This window comes from Astyanax mexicanus, chromosome 15 (genome assembly GCF_023375975.1).
Source record: "Astyanax mexicanus isolate ESR-SI-001 chromosome 15, AstMex3_surface, whole genome shotgun sequence".
NCBI lineage: Eukaryota > Metazoa > Chordata > Actinopteri > Characiformes > Acestrorhamphidae > Astyanax > Astyanax mexicanus.
Window position 1 is genome coordinate 43,970,360 of NC_064422.1, and position 20,827 is coordinate 43,991,186.

At 39.0% G+C, this 20,827-nt stretch overlaps 1 protein-coding gene across 1 annotated transcript in view; it reads left to right on the forward strand.

Annotated features, from left to right (window-relative positions):
- The window catches only part of nsfb (N-ethylmaleimide-sensitive factor b), a 48,011-nt gene that overhangs the window by 15,383 nt on the left and 11,801 nt on the right, over nucleotides 1-20,827 (forward strand). The window contains exons 9-18 of the mRNA XM_049464644.1: nucleotides 2,180-2,379; nucleotides 5,745-5,910; nucleotides 6,035-6,109; nucleotides 7,185-7,372; nucleotides 11,499-11,594; nucleotides 12,941-13,097; nucleotides 14,100-14,233; nucleotides 14,322-14,388; nucleotides 15,113-15,192; nucleotides 18,479-18,613. Coding sequence (XP_049320601.1) covers nucleotides 2,180-2,379; nucleotides 5,745-5,910; nucleotides 6,035-6,109; nucleotides 7,185-7,372; nucleotides 11,499-11,594; nucleotides 12,941-13,097; nucleotides 14,100-14,233; nucleotides 14,322-14,388; nucleotides 15,113-15,192; nucleotides 18,479-18,613 — 1,298 coding nt within the window. The remainder of the gene's footprint in view (nucleotides 1-2,179; nucleotides 2,380-5,744; nucleotides 5,911-6,034; nucleotides 6,110-7,184; nucleotides 7,373-11,498; nucleotides 11,595-12,940; nucleotides 13,098-14,099; nucleotides 14,234-14,321; nucleotides 14,389-15,112; nucleotides 15,193-18,478; nucleotides 18,614-20,827) is intronic.

A 20,827-nucleotide genomic window follows, 5' to 3' on the forward strand; every position in this document is an offset into this window, starting at 1 on the left:
CATATTTATGCGCGTTTCATGCAAAGTTTTGAAAACAGGCTCTTTACAGGTTCTTTAGACCTTTCGCTACTTGGTAGTACCAAGGCATTTCAGTCGGTGCCTTTTTGGTAATGAATTTCGATACCCAGCTCGTGCTGACACACCTCATTAAAATTTCTAATTTGTTTCTCAAAAGGTAGGTGTTCTTTTTAGGGGTATACACAGTTTAATTTTAGAAATCCACATTTAGAAAGGAATATTGGTCTCCTGTTTACAGGTACGAGCGACACAAATTAGCCTGTCTCTTTATGCTAATGGCCGTTAGTTTAAAGCCTGGCCTCAGCAGTGCTGTGTGATAATTAGTTTGTCTACACGTGTTCACTGACGTTTACATTCCGAGAAATTCTCAACTCATCTGTCTCACATCTCCTCTTACAAATCACCAACCCTAAAGGGCATCGCGCTGCCACACACCGACTGACGTGTGTGTGTGTGTGTGTGAGAGATGACCTTTTGTGGGCTGTTATGGCTGTGGGAGTTGGCCCCTGGCTCTGGCAGCTGCCTGCTCTAATGAGATGGCGGGCCCTGATAGCGCAAAGGTGAGCTCCTAATTGGGGTGTGTTAGGGAGCCCAGGTGCTGAGAGAGTGTGTGTGTATGTGTGTGTGTGTGAGTAGCGAGGAGCTGCATGAGAACGCTCAGTTTCAGGTAAAACTAAAGCTCCACGTCACCTGAAAGGTCAGGTAGTGAGGGGTTGTGGGCAGCGCCGCTCTCTCTAAAGCAGCGTCTGTCAGCAGGTGTAAATGGCCGTGCTGATTCTCATCTCTGGCCCGGCGCTTATCGGCTGCCCGCCTGCTCTCTGCAAATGGCAAATGCTAACAGCTAGCAGCTGCCGACGTCCAGAAACAGGACACTGTCTGCAGTTCAGAATGACTCAATCAATTCAGCCCCCTTCCCTACTACCACACACACACAGTAGGGGTGGGTGATATGGGCTGAGAATAACATCATGATATTTTAGGCTGTTTTTGTAGTAATGATATGTATGTACAGTATCCTCAACTTTGCTGTAATGTGCCTCGTCCCACCCAAGACTCCCAACATGGACAACACAGTGACAGAGGGGACATCCGACCCAGATAGTGAGCTTTGGGGAGGAATAAACATGAAGCACATGGAGCAAATAGACCACTCAAATCTCGCTCTGGTGGTATTTCACTTGCTTATTTATTAGTTCATACATAAACTAATGCAGCACCTAAGCATATTTATGACACACTCTGGTTCTCTGTCCTTTTAATAAGAACAAGTGTGGTTAGTTACAGATTATTATCAGTTTGTGATTAATCTGATTAAACTAGGAAATTACCTGGAATTCAGGCTTTAACATAACAGCTGTGCTGAACTCATTAAAAGTTATTTTTTTTATTTCTTGTCTCTTAATAAAGTGTTTGAGAGCATCAGTTAAAGTAAAGTAGTGAAGAGGTAGAGTTACAGGTATACAGTGAATAGTGAATATTTGAGTAATGTTCTAATCAGAGCATTACATTAAAATGATCTATACAGACCTGGCAACCCATGACCAAATCTTCAGCATCGTGTCAAGGTGTTGCCTGAACGTAACATGAAACTACGCTGCCGTTTGCCGTCATAATGATCCAAACATTTGTTTTGGTCACCTGTGCATAAGTCTCGCAAAACAAATTGTTAGTTTAGATGTAAAGATTGCCGCTCGCTGAAGATCGCTGGTTCGAATCCTGGTCATGCAGCTTGTCGTCAGCTGCTGGTGCCCTGGGAGAGCACAATTGGCTTTGAACGGAAGGAACAATAATAATGGGAACAATTTGAAATAAAATAAAAGAGAAAAAGGAAATTTAAACATTATAAACAATAGCAATATATATTGAATCGTAACCCCTGTATCCTGATGTGTATCATATTGCCAAGTTCTTGCCAGTACACAGCTCTAACACACACACACACACACACACACACACACACACACATTCTTGTGAAACCATTCGTATGTGGACATTGGCCTCCTGGACCCCAGTCGAATCTGACATTTCTTTAATGCTGTATTTTCTGTTCAGATTTTACTCAGTACAGATGGCTGTTTTCCAAACTGTTCAGAGTTAACATCTCTTTCTCTCTCTCTCTCTCTCTCTCTCTCTCTCTCTCTCTCTCTCTCTCTCTCCGCAGGCGGGAAGCATGTTAAAGGCATCCTGCTGTTCGGTCCTCCTGGCTGCGGGAAGACGCTGATGGCCCGTCAGATTGGGAAGATGCTGAACGCCAGAGAGCCAAAAGTGGTCAACGGTCCTGAGATCCTCAACAAGTATGTGGGAGAGTCAGAGGCCAACATCAGGAAACTGTTTGCTGATGCAGAGGACGAGCAGAAGAGGGTGAGAGAGAGAGAGACAGAGAGCCTGTGCATACACATACACATAAATAAAACCTCAGGCCACGCTCACACGCCCACAGACTGTTTGTTGTGGGCGTGGCTGGGGGCCAGAGACTTTAAGATGCCCTGAAATTAAATATAAAAAAACATTTAGAACTGAAAAAAACATTTTCAGCCTAGTTGAGTAATCAGAGCTCAGTACATGGATGTATTGTACTGTGAGCGTCATGTACAGTTTTCTCGTAAAAAAAAAACAAAAAACTTGCGCTAGTGTTTAAAAAGTCACAAATCAAATTCTTTTTTCTAATTTTCTCCCCAATTTATGTGGCCAATTGTTCCACTCATGTAACTGTAAGTCAGCTGTATATCCCTCATCACTAGTGATGCCACAACACATGTGAAGTCAGACTCCGCCTCTTTTTGAACTGCTGCTGATGCAGCATCACAGAGTAGCATCACAGTGCTAACGCTCGGAGGAAAGCGCAGCGACACGGTTCTGATACATCAGCTCACAGACGCAGCCTTGTGCTGATCCACATCACCCTAGGAGTGATGAGGGGAAAGAGCGCCTTCTACTGTACCCACGCAGATAGAGCAAGGACAATTGTGCTCTCTCAGGACTCTCTCAGGGAGCTGATGGCAAGCTGCATGACCGGGATTCGGACCAATGATCTCCCGATCATAGTGGCAGCGCGTTAGACCTTTTTTGTTCCTTTGATGCTACTGAAATTTAAAACACTTAGCAGTTGGAAAATAGACATTAATCAAAGTATTTATGAAAATGTCAGATTGGGTTTGGTCCTTTTTTTGATGGTCTTTGTGACTGTGCTTCAGGATAGTTTCAAATTCATGAAAATAATTTAGGTGCTCTTATCTGGGGAGCTGTTTGTTAACTTGTGTTTTCTGAGGCTGGTAACTCTGATGAACTTATCCTGTACAACAGAGGAACATTTTGCTTTTCTTTTATTGGGTAGGTCCTAGTGAGGGCCAGTTTCATCATCATAACGTTTTTGATGGTCTTGAGGATACTCTCACAATTCTTAAAATTCTTCTTTTTCGGTCTGATTTACCTTATTTTTTCCTTAAAGTCATGTTTTCTTTATTTAGTTGAGTACAGTAGTTCTTGCTTCTCATAATCTGGATTAGAACATTACTCAAATATTCACTATTCACTGTATACCTGTAACTCTACCTCTTCACTACTTTACTTTAACTGATGCTCTCGAACACTTTATTAAGAGACAAGAAACTCAAGTAATTAACTCTTGATGAGTTCAGCACAGCTGTTAACTGAAAGCCTGAATTCCAGGTGACTCTACCTCATAAAGCTGACTGAGAAAATCCAGCAGAAGATGAGCAAAACTGTCTAATCTAAGAATGTAAAATATAAAACATATTCTGGTTTGTTTAACACGTTTTTTGTTTAGCAGCAGTAGAGTACAGCGGTGGCTGTGGATCGTTAGTGTGCTGGGTGTGGGCAGTAAGGGCAGTGGTGCAGGCTGGGTAAATAAGTGTGTGTGTGACAGTGACGGGCTCACTCCTCACCTCCTAATGAGAGTGTGTGTTATCTCTGTGCCCTCACCCGGAGTCGCGGGAGGCCACACTGCGCCCCTGACCTCCACACACTACACACAAACCTGCATCTGTGTGAAATGTTAAGACTCGGCCACGGCCACCGATACAACTGATAAAACTTAGCATAGCCTCGCGCTAACGTGACCATAGACCGCTTGTGCAGGATTAGTAGTGATACCTGACATTAGCCACTCAGGTATCATTTTTGCTGAAGTAGCTCTTAATTTATAGTGCAGTTTCTCTAGATACTAATATTGATACCACTATACCTACTTACTTACCTACCTATCTACTTACGTAATTACCTATCCACCTATGTACTTACCTACCTACCTACCTACCTAACAATTTACCTACCTATCTACTTACCTAATTAAATATCTACCTACCTACCTACCTTCCTACTTATCTACCTATCTACCAATCTACTTACCTAATTACCTACCTACCTACTAACCAACCTATCTACTTACCTACCCACTTACCTACCTACCCACCTACCTACTTACCTACCTACTTACCTAATTACCTACCTACCTACCTACCTATCTACTTACCTAATTACCTACCTACCCACCTACCTACCTACTTACCTAATTACCTACCCACTTACCTACCTACCTACTTACCTAATTATCTACCTACATACCTATTTACCTACATATCTACCTATCTACTTACCTAATTACATACCTACTTATCTACCTACCTACCCATCTACCTACCTACCTACTTACCTACCTACTTACCTAATTACCTACCTACTTACCTACCTATCTACCTACCTATTTACCTAATTACCTATCTACATACCTACTTACCTACCTACCTACCCACTTACCTACCTATCTATCTACCTACCTACTTACCTACCTACCTACCCACTTACCTACCCATCTACCTACCTACCTACTTACCTACCTACTTACCTAATTACCTACCTACTTACCTACCTATCCACCTACCTACTTACCTAATTACCTATCTACATACCTACTTACCTACCTACCTACCCACTTACCTACCTATCTATCTACCTACCTACTTACCTACCTACCTACCCACTTACCTACCTATCTATCTACCTACCTACTTACCTAATTACCTACCTACCTACCCACCTACTTACTTACCTACCTACCTACCTACCTACCTACCTATCTACCTACTTACCTAATTATCTACCTACTTACCTACCTATCTACCTACATACCTATTTACCTACATATCTACCTATCTACTTACCTAATTACATACCTACCTACCTACCTACCTACTTACCTACCTACCTATTTACCTACCTACCTACCTACCTACATACTTACTTACTTACCTACCTATCTACCTACCTACTTATCTATTTACCTACCTACCTACCCACTTACCTACCTATCTACCTACCTACTTACCTAATTATCTACCTACTTACCTACCTACCTATCTACCTACATACCTATTTACCTACATTTCTACCTATCTACTTACCTAATTACATACCTACTTACCTACCTACCTACTTACCTAATTACCTACCTAATTACCTACCTACTTACCTACCTATCCACCTACCTAATTACCTAATTACCTATCTACATACCTACCTACCTACTTACCTATCTACTTACCTACATACCTACCTACTTACTTATCTACCTACCTACCTAATTACTTACCTATCTCTATATCTACTAACCTAAATACTGACCTACATACCTACTTATCTAATTACCTACCTACCTACTTACTTACTGTTCTGACTGAAATGTGTCTCCGTTTCACATTTGTTTGAAGCTGGGAGTCAATAGCGGACTACACATCATCATTTTTGATGAGATTGATGCCATCTGTAAGCAGAGAGGGAGCATGGCGGGCAGCACCGGGGTTCATGACACCGTGGTGAACCAGTTACTGTCTAAGATTGATGGTGTGGAGCAGCTCAACAACATCCTGGTTATAGGTAGGCACAGCATGTTTGCTGAGGTGATAATGAGTGAATTTTAACAGCCTGTGCAGAGTAAGATGCTCTTTGTTCATTTTTATTATTTAGTAATTGATTAATCTGTAATCTCTCTGTGTTTCAGGTATGACTAATAGACCAGACCTGATAGATGAAGCTCTCCTGAGGCCTGGAAGACTGGAGGTCAAGATGGAGATTGGTAAGATCTGTGGTTTTATTTAGGGTGACATTACTTCTGTTTCTGTGCAGCACATTTTGACTCATTTTAGAAGACTCAGGGCTCTATCTTACACCCTGCACAAGGCACGTTGTGGTGCTCGTTGCTATCTTGCACCCTGTAAAAAGCCTATTTTCACACCTTGCACCGGCGCTGTTAAAATAGCGTCAGAGTTTAGGAATGTATCTACACTGATGGACAAGGTGGTCTGGAAGTAAGGTGTGTTCAGGTGAAATACAGTTGCGCCACTGACTGATTAAAATCCTGACAACAGTCAACAGTCAGCTGTCCAGTTATATCTTAGCCATGCAGCACGTATGCACCCCTGCTCGTTACACACACATAAATGCACAGCAATGCATCCAGCGTTTACAGCAACAATAAACAGAATAAAGAATAAAATAACATTTCTGTTCCCTTTAATGAGCTGCTGGTGTATCTTCACAGTGTGAACTAGCAGCTCAGTATCCTATATCTGCTGAGACTCACAAAAGCGCCACACTGTTAAGATACGAACACCCCAAAGTCAGAGCTCACCTGCTTCTTAAAGGCAATGACAACTGACACACTGATTAGTTTATTTTATGTTACGCCCAAAATAAACACACCCATGATTAATTAAAAGAATGGGTCCTGGTGCTGAAGGGTTACGGCTCTGCATATTTATTGCTTTCTTATTTCCCAACACACCTCAAGATTCTGAATGCGTTGCAATCCGAAAAATTTACCGAAAAAAATCTGTATTTTGTATTTTTTCTGAACTAAATTTTATTATATACTAGTACAAAATGTACTCACTCAAACTATATTACAATATGAAAGATACAGATAAATAAGGCTATAATAAAGATCATAATATGCTTTGTGAGTACCCCAAAAAAACATTAAGCATCTGCATATCTAATTACAAAGAAATGCATAATTGTATTTATTGTATGTTTATACATTGTATGTTTTGTATTGTATGTTTAGTTATACAGGAGTTCAACACATAGAATATTAATAAGCCCTGAAATTCTGTGAAGATTAATCCTCACTCTTCTCCTCTGGTGTTCAGGTCTGCCGGATGAGTCGGGTCGTGTTCAGATCCTGAATATTCACACAGCCAGGATGAGGCAGTCCAATATGCTGGGCACAGACGTGGACATTAAGGAGCTGGCTGTGGAGACGAAGAACTACAGTGGGGCGGAGCTCGAGGGGCTGGTGCGAGCAGCTCAGTCCACCGCCATGAACCGTCACATCAAGGTCAGAACTGCCCCCGGTCTTATTCTGCTTTAGATCATTCAAGATTATAAGCCTACTGGTTATTAGTACAAATACATTATAATTATAATTACATACAGTACCAATCCAAAGTTTGAACACACCGTGATTTTAGCTGACTCCACCCTTTTGAAATTAAAAAAAAAAAAAAAAAATGGGAGGAGTGATGTATGGGTTTAGGGGCGTAGCAGAAGGGAGAGCTGATTGGGCTGAACAGCGTGCCTCTGATAGCAGTCAGATGCAGATGATTGGACGTCACTGGGGGGTGGAGGGATGATAGTATTGACTGAATGATTTGCATATTCTGAGTGTACTTCTGCATATTTTGCATATTGTGAGTAGCACCTCTGGCATAGACTTTTAACTAACAGCTGTGCTGAACTCTTCAGGAGTTTTACAATTATTTTAATTTCTTGTCTCTTAATGTTAAATTTTGAGAGCATCAGTTGTAAAGTAGTGAAGAGGTAGAGTTACAGGTATACAGTGAATATTTGAATAATGTTCTAATCCAGATTATGAGAACCCCCACCAGAGCCCCACCCACTACAGGGTTTGGACAATGAAACTGAAACACCTTGTTGGTGCACGTCTTGCTGGAGCATCTGTGACCGAGACAGCAAGTCATTGTGATGCATCTAGAGCCATGGTATCCAGGGTAACGTCAGCATACCACCAAGAAGCACCAACCACATCCAACAGGATTAACTGTGGACGCTGTAAGAGGAAGCTGTCTGAAAGGGATGTTCGGGTGCTAACCCGGATTGTATCCAAAAAACATAAAATCACGGCTGATCAAATCAAGCAGAATTCAATGTGCACCTCAACTCTCCTGTTTCCACCAGAACTGTCCGTCACCATAATAAATTATTGTGGTCTAAAACCAGGTGTTTCAGCTTCATTGTCCAAACCCTATAGATCTGTTGTATTATCAGACATTTCGGTCTGCTGTTTGAGAACCTTGGACAGTACACAACTGGATTATCCAGCAAGACTTCTTCTGATGGAGGGATCTATACCTACTGTCTGTGGCAGGTTAGTAGATGAGGGAGATTAAAGAACTATCAAATAGTGAGTTTTGTTTTTCTATTGTATTTGAGCATTTAGCACAAGCTAACACTAATGTGTGGTAAAAACTCAGCATAAACATGTGTTAAGACTAGCAGCAGTTTATCTGTATAAAAGTGACAGAGCCATTAAACGGCTCATTCTGGTGAGATCTCTTTTTAAACAAAGATCTATTGCCCATTAATATCTATTCTCACTTATGGTGTAATTATTAAGGTATGTCTCTTTAATATTTCAATATAACAAATATTTTCTAAGACATTGACTTGTTTTTTCCAATGATAAAAACACTTAATCTACGTAATCTGACTTAAAACATCAGTGTCTGTGCGAGAGGGTGTTCAGGCCAGCACCCAGGTGGAGGTGGACAGTTTTTTTTTTGTTCATAAATTTACCTCAGCAGTTTCATTCCAATTATATATATTAATCTTAGTAGTGCAGTTTTAGTCATACATTTACCTCAGCAGTGCCATTCCAATCATAAATTTACCTCAATCGTGCTATTATAATCATATATTTACCTTAGTAGTGCAGTTTAAGGCAAAAATTTACCTCAGCATTGCCATTCTAATCATAAATTCACCTTAATAGTGCTATTCTATTTATATATTTACAAAAGTAATGCATTTTAGTTCGTTCTCTAAGGCAGTGATATGTTTTGTATGTACGATGGGCTCGTCTTACTTTTTTTCCTTACTGAGTCTGATGCTTTACCTGGTCCCCTCTTGTCTTTCTATAGGTGTTAAAAGATGAACTACCATAAATGCTTTCAGGCCCTGTTAACAATATGATGCTCCACATTCCTCTACTGAAATCAATACCCTCACTCTCACTGCTCTGTCACTTTATCTGTGTCTGATTTTTCTTTTCATGTTTTCTCTACCTGTTGCATCTTTCTTTCTCTTTATTTCTTGTTGGGGTGTTTTACAGAGCTTAGATCGGGCCCAAAAAATCCAGCCCGACCCGGCCCGAGCTTTAGCCAACCCTGTTTTTGTGAGCCCGATCCCAATTTAATTTAAGACATTTTTAGTACAGCAGTAAAACTGAGCTTTTTAAAAAAAAAGCTAAATCTGTTCAGAATGATGTTAATTAACATTGCAACACTGAAGAAGCATAGGCCTGTTATTTTTTTAAGAAAAATGTTTATTAAGAACCGACCTCCCCATCTACTTTAATATAATTAACAATGTTTAAAAAAAACAAAATACTTTCTGAACAAATGTTTTTTTAATTTATTTTAAACATATAGCCTTAGTAAAAGCAAAACACACAAAACAACAATACAGCTACGCACTGCACACTCATTAAACTGAAATAGACCAAGAACAGAAATATAATAATAATGTAGCAATAATACACTCTAGGTTCGTGCTATAACGTGTAATATTGGCACTGCTGTGCTGCGGTCGACGGTCGTAGATCAGCAAAGAGCCACGGTATCCAGGGTAATGTCAGCATACCACCAAGAACGATCAACCACATCCAACAGGATTAACTGTGGACGCTGTAAGAGGAAGCTGTCTGAAAGGGATGTTCGAGTGCTAACCCGGATTGTATCCAAAAAACATAAAACCACGGCTGATCAAATCACAGCAGAATTCAATGTGCACCTCAACTCTCCTGTTTCCACCAGAACTGTCTGTCAACACAATACAAGCCAATATTACACGTTACAGCACGAACCTCGAGTGTATTATTGTGATTATACCACAGTTCCATTATCGCTGTTTACTGAAAGATTTAGAGTTAAAGAGGAGGGGAAAATAGGATATGTTTTATAGTTTTTATATATAAAAACTCCAGCAGTTAAAATAGTTCCATTGCTGCTCTGTTCTGTTTGTAGCTGTGCTGTTTGGTTTGTAAGCGCTGCTGCATCATTGCTAGGTTACCTGTATGTGGCGGAGTAATACATGGAGAGCTTCAGTTAGTTATAGTGCATTACCGGCTGATAACGGCACTCATAGAACACCTCTCAGCCAATCACATTGCAGGGTCGGAAGTAACTGCGGTATAATTTACAATTACTTTTGTCTACTCTAGGGGTGGGCAATATTATATCGTATACAATATATTATGACACAGAAATATCATGATATTAAAAATCCATATCGTGATAATAGGGCTGTTCTGTCTTAAAAGTGGTCTATTATTCACTGTGAAGCTTTAGGTGTATTTATTGTATAATTGTTTTAGTTTGCAGTTTATATGCATGCACTAAATATTCTGCAATATTTTTTGCTGCATTATATTATTTTATGCTATATTATTTATTTTGCCACATTATGATTATACTATTATACTATATTCCTGAAATGAATTAATTATTTTAGTTTTCCTATATCGCCAAGTATATCGTTATCGCAAACATAGCCTGAAATATCATGATATTATTTTAAAGCCATATCGCCCACCCCTAGTCTACTCTAATATAATTAACAATGTTTAACAATTTAAAAGCTTATAGCCTTAGTGCAAAACACATAAAACAACAATAAAGTTACTCTCGGACAACCTTATGTGTGCGCAGTGCTCACTGATGACAATCTAACTTGTGCAACTTTTTTTTTTTTTTTTTTTTCCCCAAACAGTTTGATTTTTTACTTTATTACATTGTGATTATTACACCATAGCTTTATATAAAATAAAAATAGCTCTAAAAAACAGAGCCCGGGTTGGGTTTGGGCAGAGAATCTAAACTCTAGGTGTTTATTCTTACACACTTATACAGTCCACACTGCCACTTTACTGCGACCTGAGTTTTCATTTATTGAGGTGTGGTATGTTTGGCACAGGCTGTCACACACACAGCTATAGTGAGGTGTGTGTGTGTGTGTGTGTGTGTGTTTAAAACACACAGAGAGAGAGAGAGAAGTGACTTGGCCTATTCACTGGTGTCCGATATTTGATGGTGTTGAAACATATTGACAAGAGCTTATACAGGTGGGGAGGCATTAACTCTCTCCCTCACTGACCTTTCTTTATCATGTTAGAGATGAGTAATGTGTGTGTGTGTGTGTGTGTGTGTGTGTGTGTGTGTGTTCAGGCCAGCACTAAGGTGGAGGTGGACACTGAAAAGGCCCAGGAGCTGCAGGTCAGCAGAAGTGATTTCTGGGCGTCGCTGAATAACGACATCAAACCTGTAAGTCCTGCTTCATTCAGTCACTCATATATTTACTAACATAGTGATTACAGGACACTGATTATAATCTGTCTTATTTTTCAAACAAAAACACATATACAGAACTACAATTTAATTTATGTATATTGAAAAAAAAATATATACATATATATATATATATATATCATATATCATATATGTATAATATGTATATAATATAATAATTCCAGCAGACTCAGCATCAAGGCCCATTTAACTCAGCAGTCTAGTTATACATTTATTTAATTTTAGCAGTTTTACTCAAATAATTACCTAGTTATAATAATTATACTAGTGCCATTTCAATCATATAATATCATATATTTACGTTAGTGATGCAGCTTTATCAATAAATGTACCTCAATAGTGCTATTCCATTCATATTATATCATATATTTTCTTAAGTAATGCAGTTTCAGTCAAAAATGTACCTCAGCAGTTTCTTCCCAATCATATATTTACCTTAGTGGTGCAATTTCATTCATAAATTTACCTCAGCAGTTCCATTCCAATCAAAAATTCACCTCAGTAGTGCTATTCTAATCATATATTTATGTAAGTAATGCAATTTTAGTCGTAAATGTATCTCAGAGGCTCCATTCCAATCATATATTTACCTTAGCATGCCATTTCAAATCATAAATTCAACTCAAGTTTGCTATTCTAATCATAAATTTACTTAATTAATGCAGTTTTGGTCATATTTTTACCTCAGCAGTTCTATTCCAATCGTATATTTACCTCAATTATAAATTCACCTCAGTAGTGCTATTCTTATTATATATTTACTTGATAATGCAATTTTAGTTATAAATTTACCAGTTCCTTTCCCATCATAAATTCACCTCAGTAGTGCAGTTTTAGTCATAAATTGACCTCAGCATTGCCATTCCAGTCACAAGTTCACCTCAGTAGTGCTATTCTAATCATACATTTAAAAAGGTAATGCATTTTATATCATGAATTCACCTCAATAGTGCAATTCTAGTTTTATGTTTACTTACGTAATGCAGTTTTAGTCATAAATGTAAATCTTTCGCAGTTTCATTCCAGTTGTATATAAACCTCAATAGTGTGGTTTTATTCATAAACTTACCTCAGCTCTGCTATTTAAACATCTAACACTGCACTACTACTTGTTTAGTATAATGTATTTAGTCGAATTCGTCAGAGCAATGAAAGTGTTTTTTGCCATTTCCAGTTACATAATATTTAGTGTATAAGTTAAATTAATAAACAAATGTTTATTTAATGCAATAATATATTTGCAATAAAAAAATAAGCGAATAGAGAGTTTTCAGTTAGAGTCATGCTTTTTCTGTGTTCAGGCGTTCGGCACCAATCAGGAAGATTACTCCAGTTATATCCTGAACGGAATAGTGAAGTGGAGTAACGCTGTGACGGATATACTGGAGAACGGAGAGCTGCTGGTGCAGCAGACTAAAAACAGTGAACGCACACCACTGGTAACCGTGTTACTGGAGGGTAGGTCTCACTAACACACAAACAGAACATCTTCACAGTTACCAACATTTTTAAAATATATATATATATATATCGTAAAACACAAGTATGTAATTCTTTTATTTTATAATAGTTTATTATTTGTAATAACATTTTAAAATGTCTTTTAATTATTTTTTTAAATATGTTTTTGTGCTAATGTTTTTTTTTAATGTTTAAAAAAAAAAATTATATGTTTTATGTTTTTATACAATACAGAACATTTAGATCATAATGAAAAAACACTGAATTTAAGGTGTGCTCAAAATATTAGGGGATTTCAAGTTCAAGAATAAACTACTACAAAATATACATTATAGTTTTAACAGGTTCTAATATTCAGCAGAAACAAAAGAAAATCTTTAAACCTTACAAAGAATAATCCATCCATCCATCCATCCATCCATCCATCCATCCATCCATCCATCCATCCATCCATCCATCCATCCATCCATCCATCCATCCATCCATCCATCCATCCATCTATCTATCTATCCTCGCTCCCTCTCTATCTATCTATCTATCTATCTATCTATCTATCTATCTATCTATCTATCTATCTATCTATCTATCTATCTATCTATCTATCTATCTATCTATCTATCTATCTATCTATCTATCTATCTATCTATCTATCCTCGCTCCCTCTCTATCTATCTATCTATCTATCTATCTATCTATCTATCTATCTATCTATCTATCTATCTATCTATCTATCTATCTATCTATCTATCTATCCTCGCTCCCTCTCTATCTATCTATCTATCTATCTATCTATCTATCTATCTATCTATCTATCTATCTATCTATCTATCTATCTATCTATCTATCTATCTATCTATCTATCTATCTATCTATCTATCTATCTATCTATCTATCTATCTATATATATATATATATATATATATATATATATATATATATATATATATATATATATATATATATATATAGTATTAACACACAGATCTGCTGCTCCTGCAGGGCCTCCACACTGTGGAAAAACAGCGCTAGCAGCTAAAATTGCAGAGGACTCAGAGTTCCCCTTCATCAAAATCTGCTCTCCAGACAAGATGATCGGCTTCTCTGAGATCGCCAAGTGCCAAGCCATCAAGAAGGTGATAAAACCTCAGAAAAAGACCCTTTAACTTAATTTTACAGGTCCATCACAGAGTCTCTAACAGCTATTCTTTTTTATCTGTGTAGATTTTTGATGATGCCTACAAGTCCCAGCTGAGCTGCGTGTTGGTGGACGATATTGAACGACTTCTGGGTGAGTCCATGTACACAGTATTTTCACATTATAAGGTGCACTTAAAATCCTTAAATTTTCCCAAAAATCATAGAATGAATTTGTATGACCAGTCAGGTATTAAAGAGCAGTAAAGACTCTCAGCTGAAGTACAGAGTTATACAGGAGTTTCAGTGAAGTTTCTCCAGCACTAATGGTGGAGCAGTATTAGCATTACCTGTTAATCGCTAGCTCTTATGGCACTCAAAGGTGAGTACATCAGATTGTAGCCTGCTGCTAACCCCGGCTAGCACTGCTGGAGCAGTATTAGCATTACCCGCTAACCGCATCAAGCACTAGCTCTTTCGCAGTTCAGAGTCCGGTATATTAGACTGTAGAGGCGGGTATATTGGGGGCAAGTACTGCTGTAGCAGCACTAGCTCTTTAGCCATTCAGAGGTGAGTATATCAGACTGTAGTCTGCATGTTTACTGTGTTAAAACAAGCTACGTGAGACAAACCACTAGCTGATACCCCCCTGTTTGTGTATATCTGAAATGGTAATCTAATTATTGGAGATTTTTCAAGATGCTGGTAAATATTCCTATTATCTGTAATAAATCAAGTAATTTTACACCATTGCCTGTGCGACATAATACGGATTGCTGGCAACTTAAATAGCAAAATAAACTAAAAAGATAGTTAACAATGTTTTCTGATGTATGTTGCTCTGTAATCTTAACTGTTGCTTCATATTTCCTCCGTAGACTTTGTTCCCATTGGACCTCGCTTCTCAAACTCAGTTCTTCAAGCTCTACTGGTGCTTCTGAAGAAGACCCCTCCTCGCGTGAGTGTATACACACTCACACACACACACACAAACACACACACAAACTAACACCTCTAGTACTGTAGAACAGGCCCTTACAGACAGGGGGCAGCAGACCCTCTCCTCAGGACCTGTTCAGTTCTGTGCTGTGGTTGGATGATCACAAGCCATTAAGCCAAACTGAACTGCTTGAATTTTTGCACCAGGAGTAAAGCAGCATAAAGTTATCCAAAAGCAGTGTGTAAGACTGGTGGAGGAGAACATGATGCCAAGATGCATAAAAATAAACTGTGATTAAAAACCAACCAGGGTTATTCCACCAAATATTGATTTCTGAACTCTTGAAACTTTATGAATATGAACTTGTTTTCTTTGCATTATTTGAGATCTTTTTTATTATTTAAGCTATTTCTTATTTTCTGCAAATAAGTTCTCTAAATTACAATATTTTTATTTGGAATTTGGGAGAAATGTTGTCTGTAGTTTATAGAATAAAACAACAATGTTCATTTTACTCAAGCATATACCTATAAATAGCAAAATCAGAAAAAAACGATTTAGAAACTGAAGTGCTCTCTTAATTTTTAACCTGTACCTCCCCCACAAAAGAGGTAAAAACAATAGTTTGGGGGGGGGTCAAAACAATACTCAAGCTGCTCGAGCTACAGCATTACGTGTAAGTAGCTTGCTATTTACTTAGCTTTCTTAAATATGCACTTTTCTTTACATAAATAACTAATAAAAAAATTATAAATGATTCCTTATAAATTTCCTTAAATGCCGCTGTGGTGGCACACAGCAGTCAAAATATTTGGATGAGACAGTACAAAAGCTTTATCTACAGGGGTATTCAGTTACACTGTGATTTTCTATTTATTTAGAATTAAACAACAAATTAATCCTGTGGGAGAGATCCTGTAGAATATGAATTAAAATTTAATGGTGAGAAAGCTGATATAAGAGAGCAGCCAATAGCACTGTGTCTGTTTTTGCAGGATTAACTGTGGATTTTGCTGTATAATATATTATTTATGACTACAGATTTGTACTTAAAATAGTGCAAAGCTTGTCGCTGGGGCTGTACCTTATATTGAGGTACAAAAAAGTACCTTTTAGTGAAAGTCCTTTTTTGTACCCATGTTTTTTGTGTGCCAAAGATTATAAAGATTACATCATCAACTAAATATGTGAAACTGAAAAATGTGCGATTAAAATATGTATTGTTTTTAGTACAGTGATACAGAATACTAAATGTACCTTTTGGCTGATTAAATGGTATAAATCTGTACTTATTGCTTTTCGGAATGACTATCTTTAGAGGGAACAAATCTGACTCTGTAAAAACCAATACAATTATGAAGAGTGTACCTTTGAGTACAAAAAAGTACCTCTGTTATGTAGAGTGTACAGGACAAGGCCTTTTTTTTGGGGTTTATTGTAGTTTATTGTCAATAGCTCACTATCAGATATTTTCCGTAGTGTAATTTCTGTAATTACATGTAATTTCTGTGCATGTAGAGCTGTAAGGTTGTGTAGCTGTGTTGTGGTAGAGCGGTTGGTGTTGTAGTTTCCTGCACACAGGCTCTGGTGTGTGTGAGTGTGTGTGTGTTGTGTGTTGTTGGTATTTTGTTTGTGGTGTGCTGTTTTTGTGCTGCGGTGCTGAATGGCAGCGGGTCTGTTGCTCTGGACCGGGTCTGTGTGTGAGCCCAGCGGGGAGTCCACCATCAGGAGAGGCAGGAGTGAAAGGCCCTGTGAGAGAGTGGGGACCCTGGCAGGCCCGCCGCCTGTGTGGCACCTCATCTACATGCACTGGCACAAACCCCCGCGCCACAGGAGGGCGACCCATAATCCCCTCTGCTCGCCGGGGCCTCTGGGAATGGCCCACCTCCTCGCCCTCGCTGCGTCGACCACTGGCCAGGAGCATGGCTTATGGGAACGTTCTGGAAGGTCGTCGTCAGAATCTCAGCACTGAGCACGCTCACTAACTCACTAACTCACTAACTCATTAACTCACCTGGAATAGGCAGATAGTGAAAGTGAAATGCGTTAAGGTAGTGCTCAGTCCCTGCGTCCACAAATGAGGACGTTACATTGCTACTTCTCTGCACCGTGATACTTCATTTGTTTAAAATGTTAAACGTTTTGCCCTCATGTGGAGACACTGCCCGTAACATACATTACAATCAACTGACTAAAAAACAAGATGGTGAGAATTCCAGTCGAAAGTTTCTACAGCCATTTTCAGACAGATTCTCGTTTTATTCTATAAACTACAGACAACTTTTCTCCCAAGTTCTGAAAATGTGCAAATAGTGCAAAGAAAACAAGATCATATTCATAAAGTTTTAAGAAATATAAGTTCAGAAATCAATATTTGGTGGAAAACCCCTGGTTTTTAATCACAGTTTTTATTTCATGCATCTTGGCATCATGTTCTCCTCCACCAGTCTTACACACTGCTTTTGGATAACTTTATGCTGCTTTACTCCTGGTGCAAAAATTCAAGCAGTTCAGTTTGGTGGTTTGACGGCTTGTGATCATCCATCTTCCTCTTGATTATATTTCAGAGGTTTTCAATTTGGTAAAATCAAAGAAACTTACTATTACTCATTGTCCTTAGGAAACTCAGGACCATTGAATCAAAACCTTCACTGCACCTCAGTTCAGTTGCTTTGGATAGAATAGAATATATTGGATTCCTTCCAAAGATAAAACATATATCAGCCAATTTGAATGATTTTTTCCTCATTTATGAAGGTTCTTAATATAAAATAACTTACAGTAGTAGGGGAATTGAGAGATCATTGGTTCAAATCCTGGTCATGCATCTTGCTATCAGCTGCTGGAGCCCTGAGAGAGCACAGTTGGCCTTGCTCTCTCTCTGGGTGGGTACAGTAGATGGCGCTCTTTCCCCTCATCACTCCTAGGGTGATGTGGATCAGCACAAGGCTGCATCTGTGAGCTGATGTATCAGAACCGAGTTGCTGTGCTTTCGTCCGAGCGTTAGCGCTGTGATGCTACTCGGCAATGCTACAGCATCAGCATCAGCTCAAAAAGAGGCGGAGTCTGACTTCATATGTGTTGGAGGAGGCGTGTGCTAGTCTTCTTAACCCTTCTGGTGTTGAGGCATCACTAGTGATGGAGGATATACAATGGATGGGAGAAAATGAAGGGGAAAAATTACAAAATTAGTAAAGAAAATAACTGATTTCTTCAAAAGGAGAGAAATTATTGATATATGGTTATTCATATGAAAGGCTTATATGATCAGAATTATCTGTGTGTGTGTTTCTTTGTTCTTCAGGGTCGCAAGCTGCTGATTTTGGGCACCACCAGCCGTAAGGACGTGATGCAGGAGATGGGCATGCTGGACTCCTTCAGCACCACCATCCACATCCCCAACATCTCCAGAGGAGAGCATCTGATGGAGGCCCTGGAGGTAAGTGTCACGAGAGAGAGAGAGAGAGAGAGAGAGAGACCGAGAGAATTTGGTGGAAAGGGTAAAAGGTCAATTAGACCTCAAGGTTCACCAGTTTTTCAGAATTTCACATATGTGTGCTTGTCCTGACATACCTCTACATCAGGGGTGTACAAAATTTTTTGTTGGGGGCCAGAAGGAGAAATATATTTGAAGTCACGGGCCACAGACTCTGTAATAAAACAAATAATGAAATATACCACTTTAAATAATACATTTTCCTGATTATTTCATTTACACACCATTTTACTTGACTTACTATCTTTATCTTTGACAGTGTTGTGTAAACTAAGATTTTTCAAATTGATGTTTAATTTCATGATGTCTCTTAATATGAAACTCCTTAATTACGCCAACTTTTAGACTCTTTGGCCCGTTTTTCTGCACTATAACTGCGCACCCTCTCCACTTTTAGACTCTTTGGTCCGTTTTTCTGCGCTAGAAATGCGCACTCTCTCCGCTTTTAGACTCTTTGGCTCGTTTTTCTGCGCTAGAAATGTGCACCCTCTCCGCTTTTAGACTCTTTGGCCCGTGTTTCTGCGCTATAACTGTGCACCCTCTCCACTTTTAGACTCTTTGGCCCGTTTTTCTGCGCTAGAAATGCACACCCCTCCACTTTTAGACTCTTTTGCCCTGTTTTTCTGCGCTAGAAATGCGCACTCCCTCCACTTTTAGACTCTTTGGCCCATTTTTCTGCGCTAGAAATGCGCACTCTCTCCGCTTTTGGACTCTTTGGCTCATTTTTCTGCGCTAGAAATGTGCACCCTCTCTGCTTTTAGACTCTTTGGCCTGATTTTCTGCGCTAGAAATGCGTACCCTCTCCGCTTTTAGACTCTTTTGCCCCATTTTTCTGCGCTAGAAATGTGCACCCTCTCCGCCTTTAGACTCTTTGGCCCGATTTTCTGTGCTAGAAATGTGCACCCTCTCCGCTTTTAGACTCTTTTGCCCCATTTTTCTGCGCTAGAAATGTGCACCCTCTCCACTTTTAGACTCTTTTGCCCCATTTTTCTGCGCTAGAAATGTGCACCCTCTCCACTTTTAGACTCTTTGGCCCGTTTTTCTGTGCTAGAAATGTGCACCCTCTCCACTTTTAGACTCTTTGGCCCGTTTTTCTGTGCTAGAAATGCGCACTCTCTCCGCTTTTAGACTCGTTGGCCCGTTTCTGACACCTAGCGTTCAAACTTTGAATCTCACATTATAAAAACCTGTTTAACAGCGGGCCAACTTTCATTCTATTTCTAAAATACCTCGCGGGCGGCTCCAAAAAAGGAAACGGGCCGCAAATGGCCCACGGCCCGTAGTTTGGACACCCCTTCTCTACATGAAGGAGTATGTTTTTCTTACAGAACATAATGTTCTGAGGTGGGTTTGTTTACAAAAGTAGTGTGTAAAACATGGTCACACATCATGCCAACCTGCCAGAGGTCTCAGCATGGAGTTGTAGAGGTTCCTAATGGAGTCCTGTGATAATCCATGTCAGAATAGCTCCAATATTCTTACGCAGTTGATAGGACGTCCAAAAGCAGAAATAGGTCTAGAGATGCAGCTGGCCATGGCATAGTATCTGTGTCTTCCATCTCAAGCTCTTGAGATGGTAGCAGTATGTGGACGATCATTGTCCTGTTAGAAAAAGTTGGGTCACTGGTTGCAGGACCTTCACAAAAAAACTTTATTTCAGTAATTCAGTTCAAAATGTGAAACTCATATATTATATAGGTGTATTAAACACAGAGTGATCTATTTTAACTATTTCTTTTATTGTTGATTATTATGGCTTACAGCCAATGAAAACCCAAGTCAGTCATGTCAGCACTTCAGCACTTTACAGAGATGCAGATTTCATTTTTCAGCAGGACTTGACATACTGCCCACACTGCCAAATCTTCTGAGCTACTGATTTTTGTGTTTTCATTGCCTGTAAACCATAATCATCAACAACAAAAGAAATAAACACTTAAAATAGATCACTCTGTGTGTAGCACATCTACAGCTCTGGAAAAAAATAAGAGACACTTAAAAATTATGAGTTTCTTTGATTTTACCAAACTGAAAACCTCTGGAATATAATCAAGAGGAAGATGGATGATCACAAGCCATCAAACCACCAAACTGAACTGCTTGAATTTTTGCACCAGGAGTAAAGCAGCATAAAGTTATCCAAAAGCAGTTCAGTTT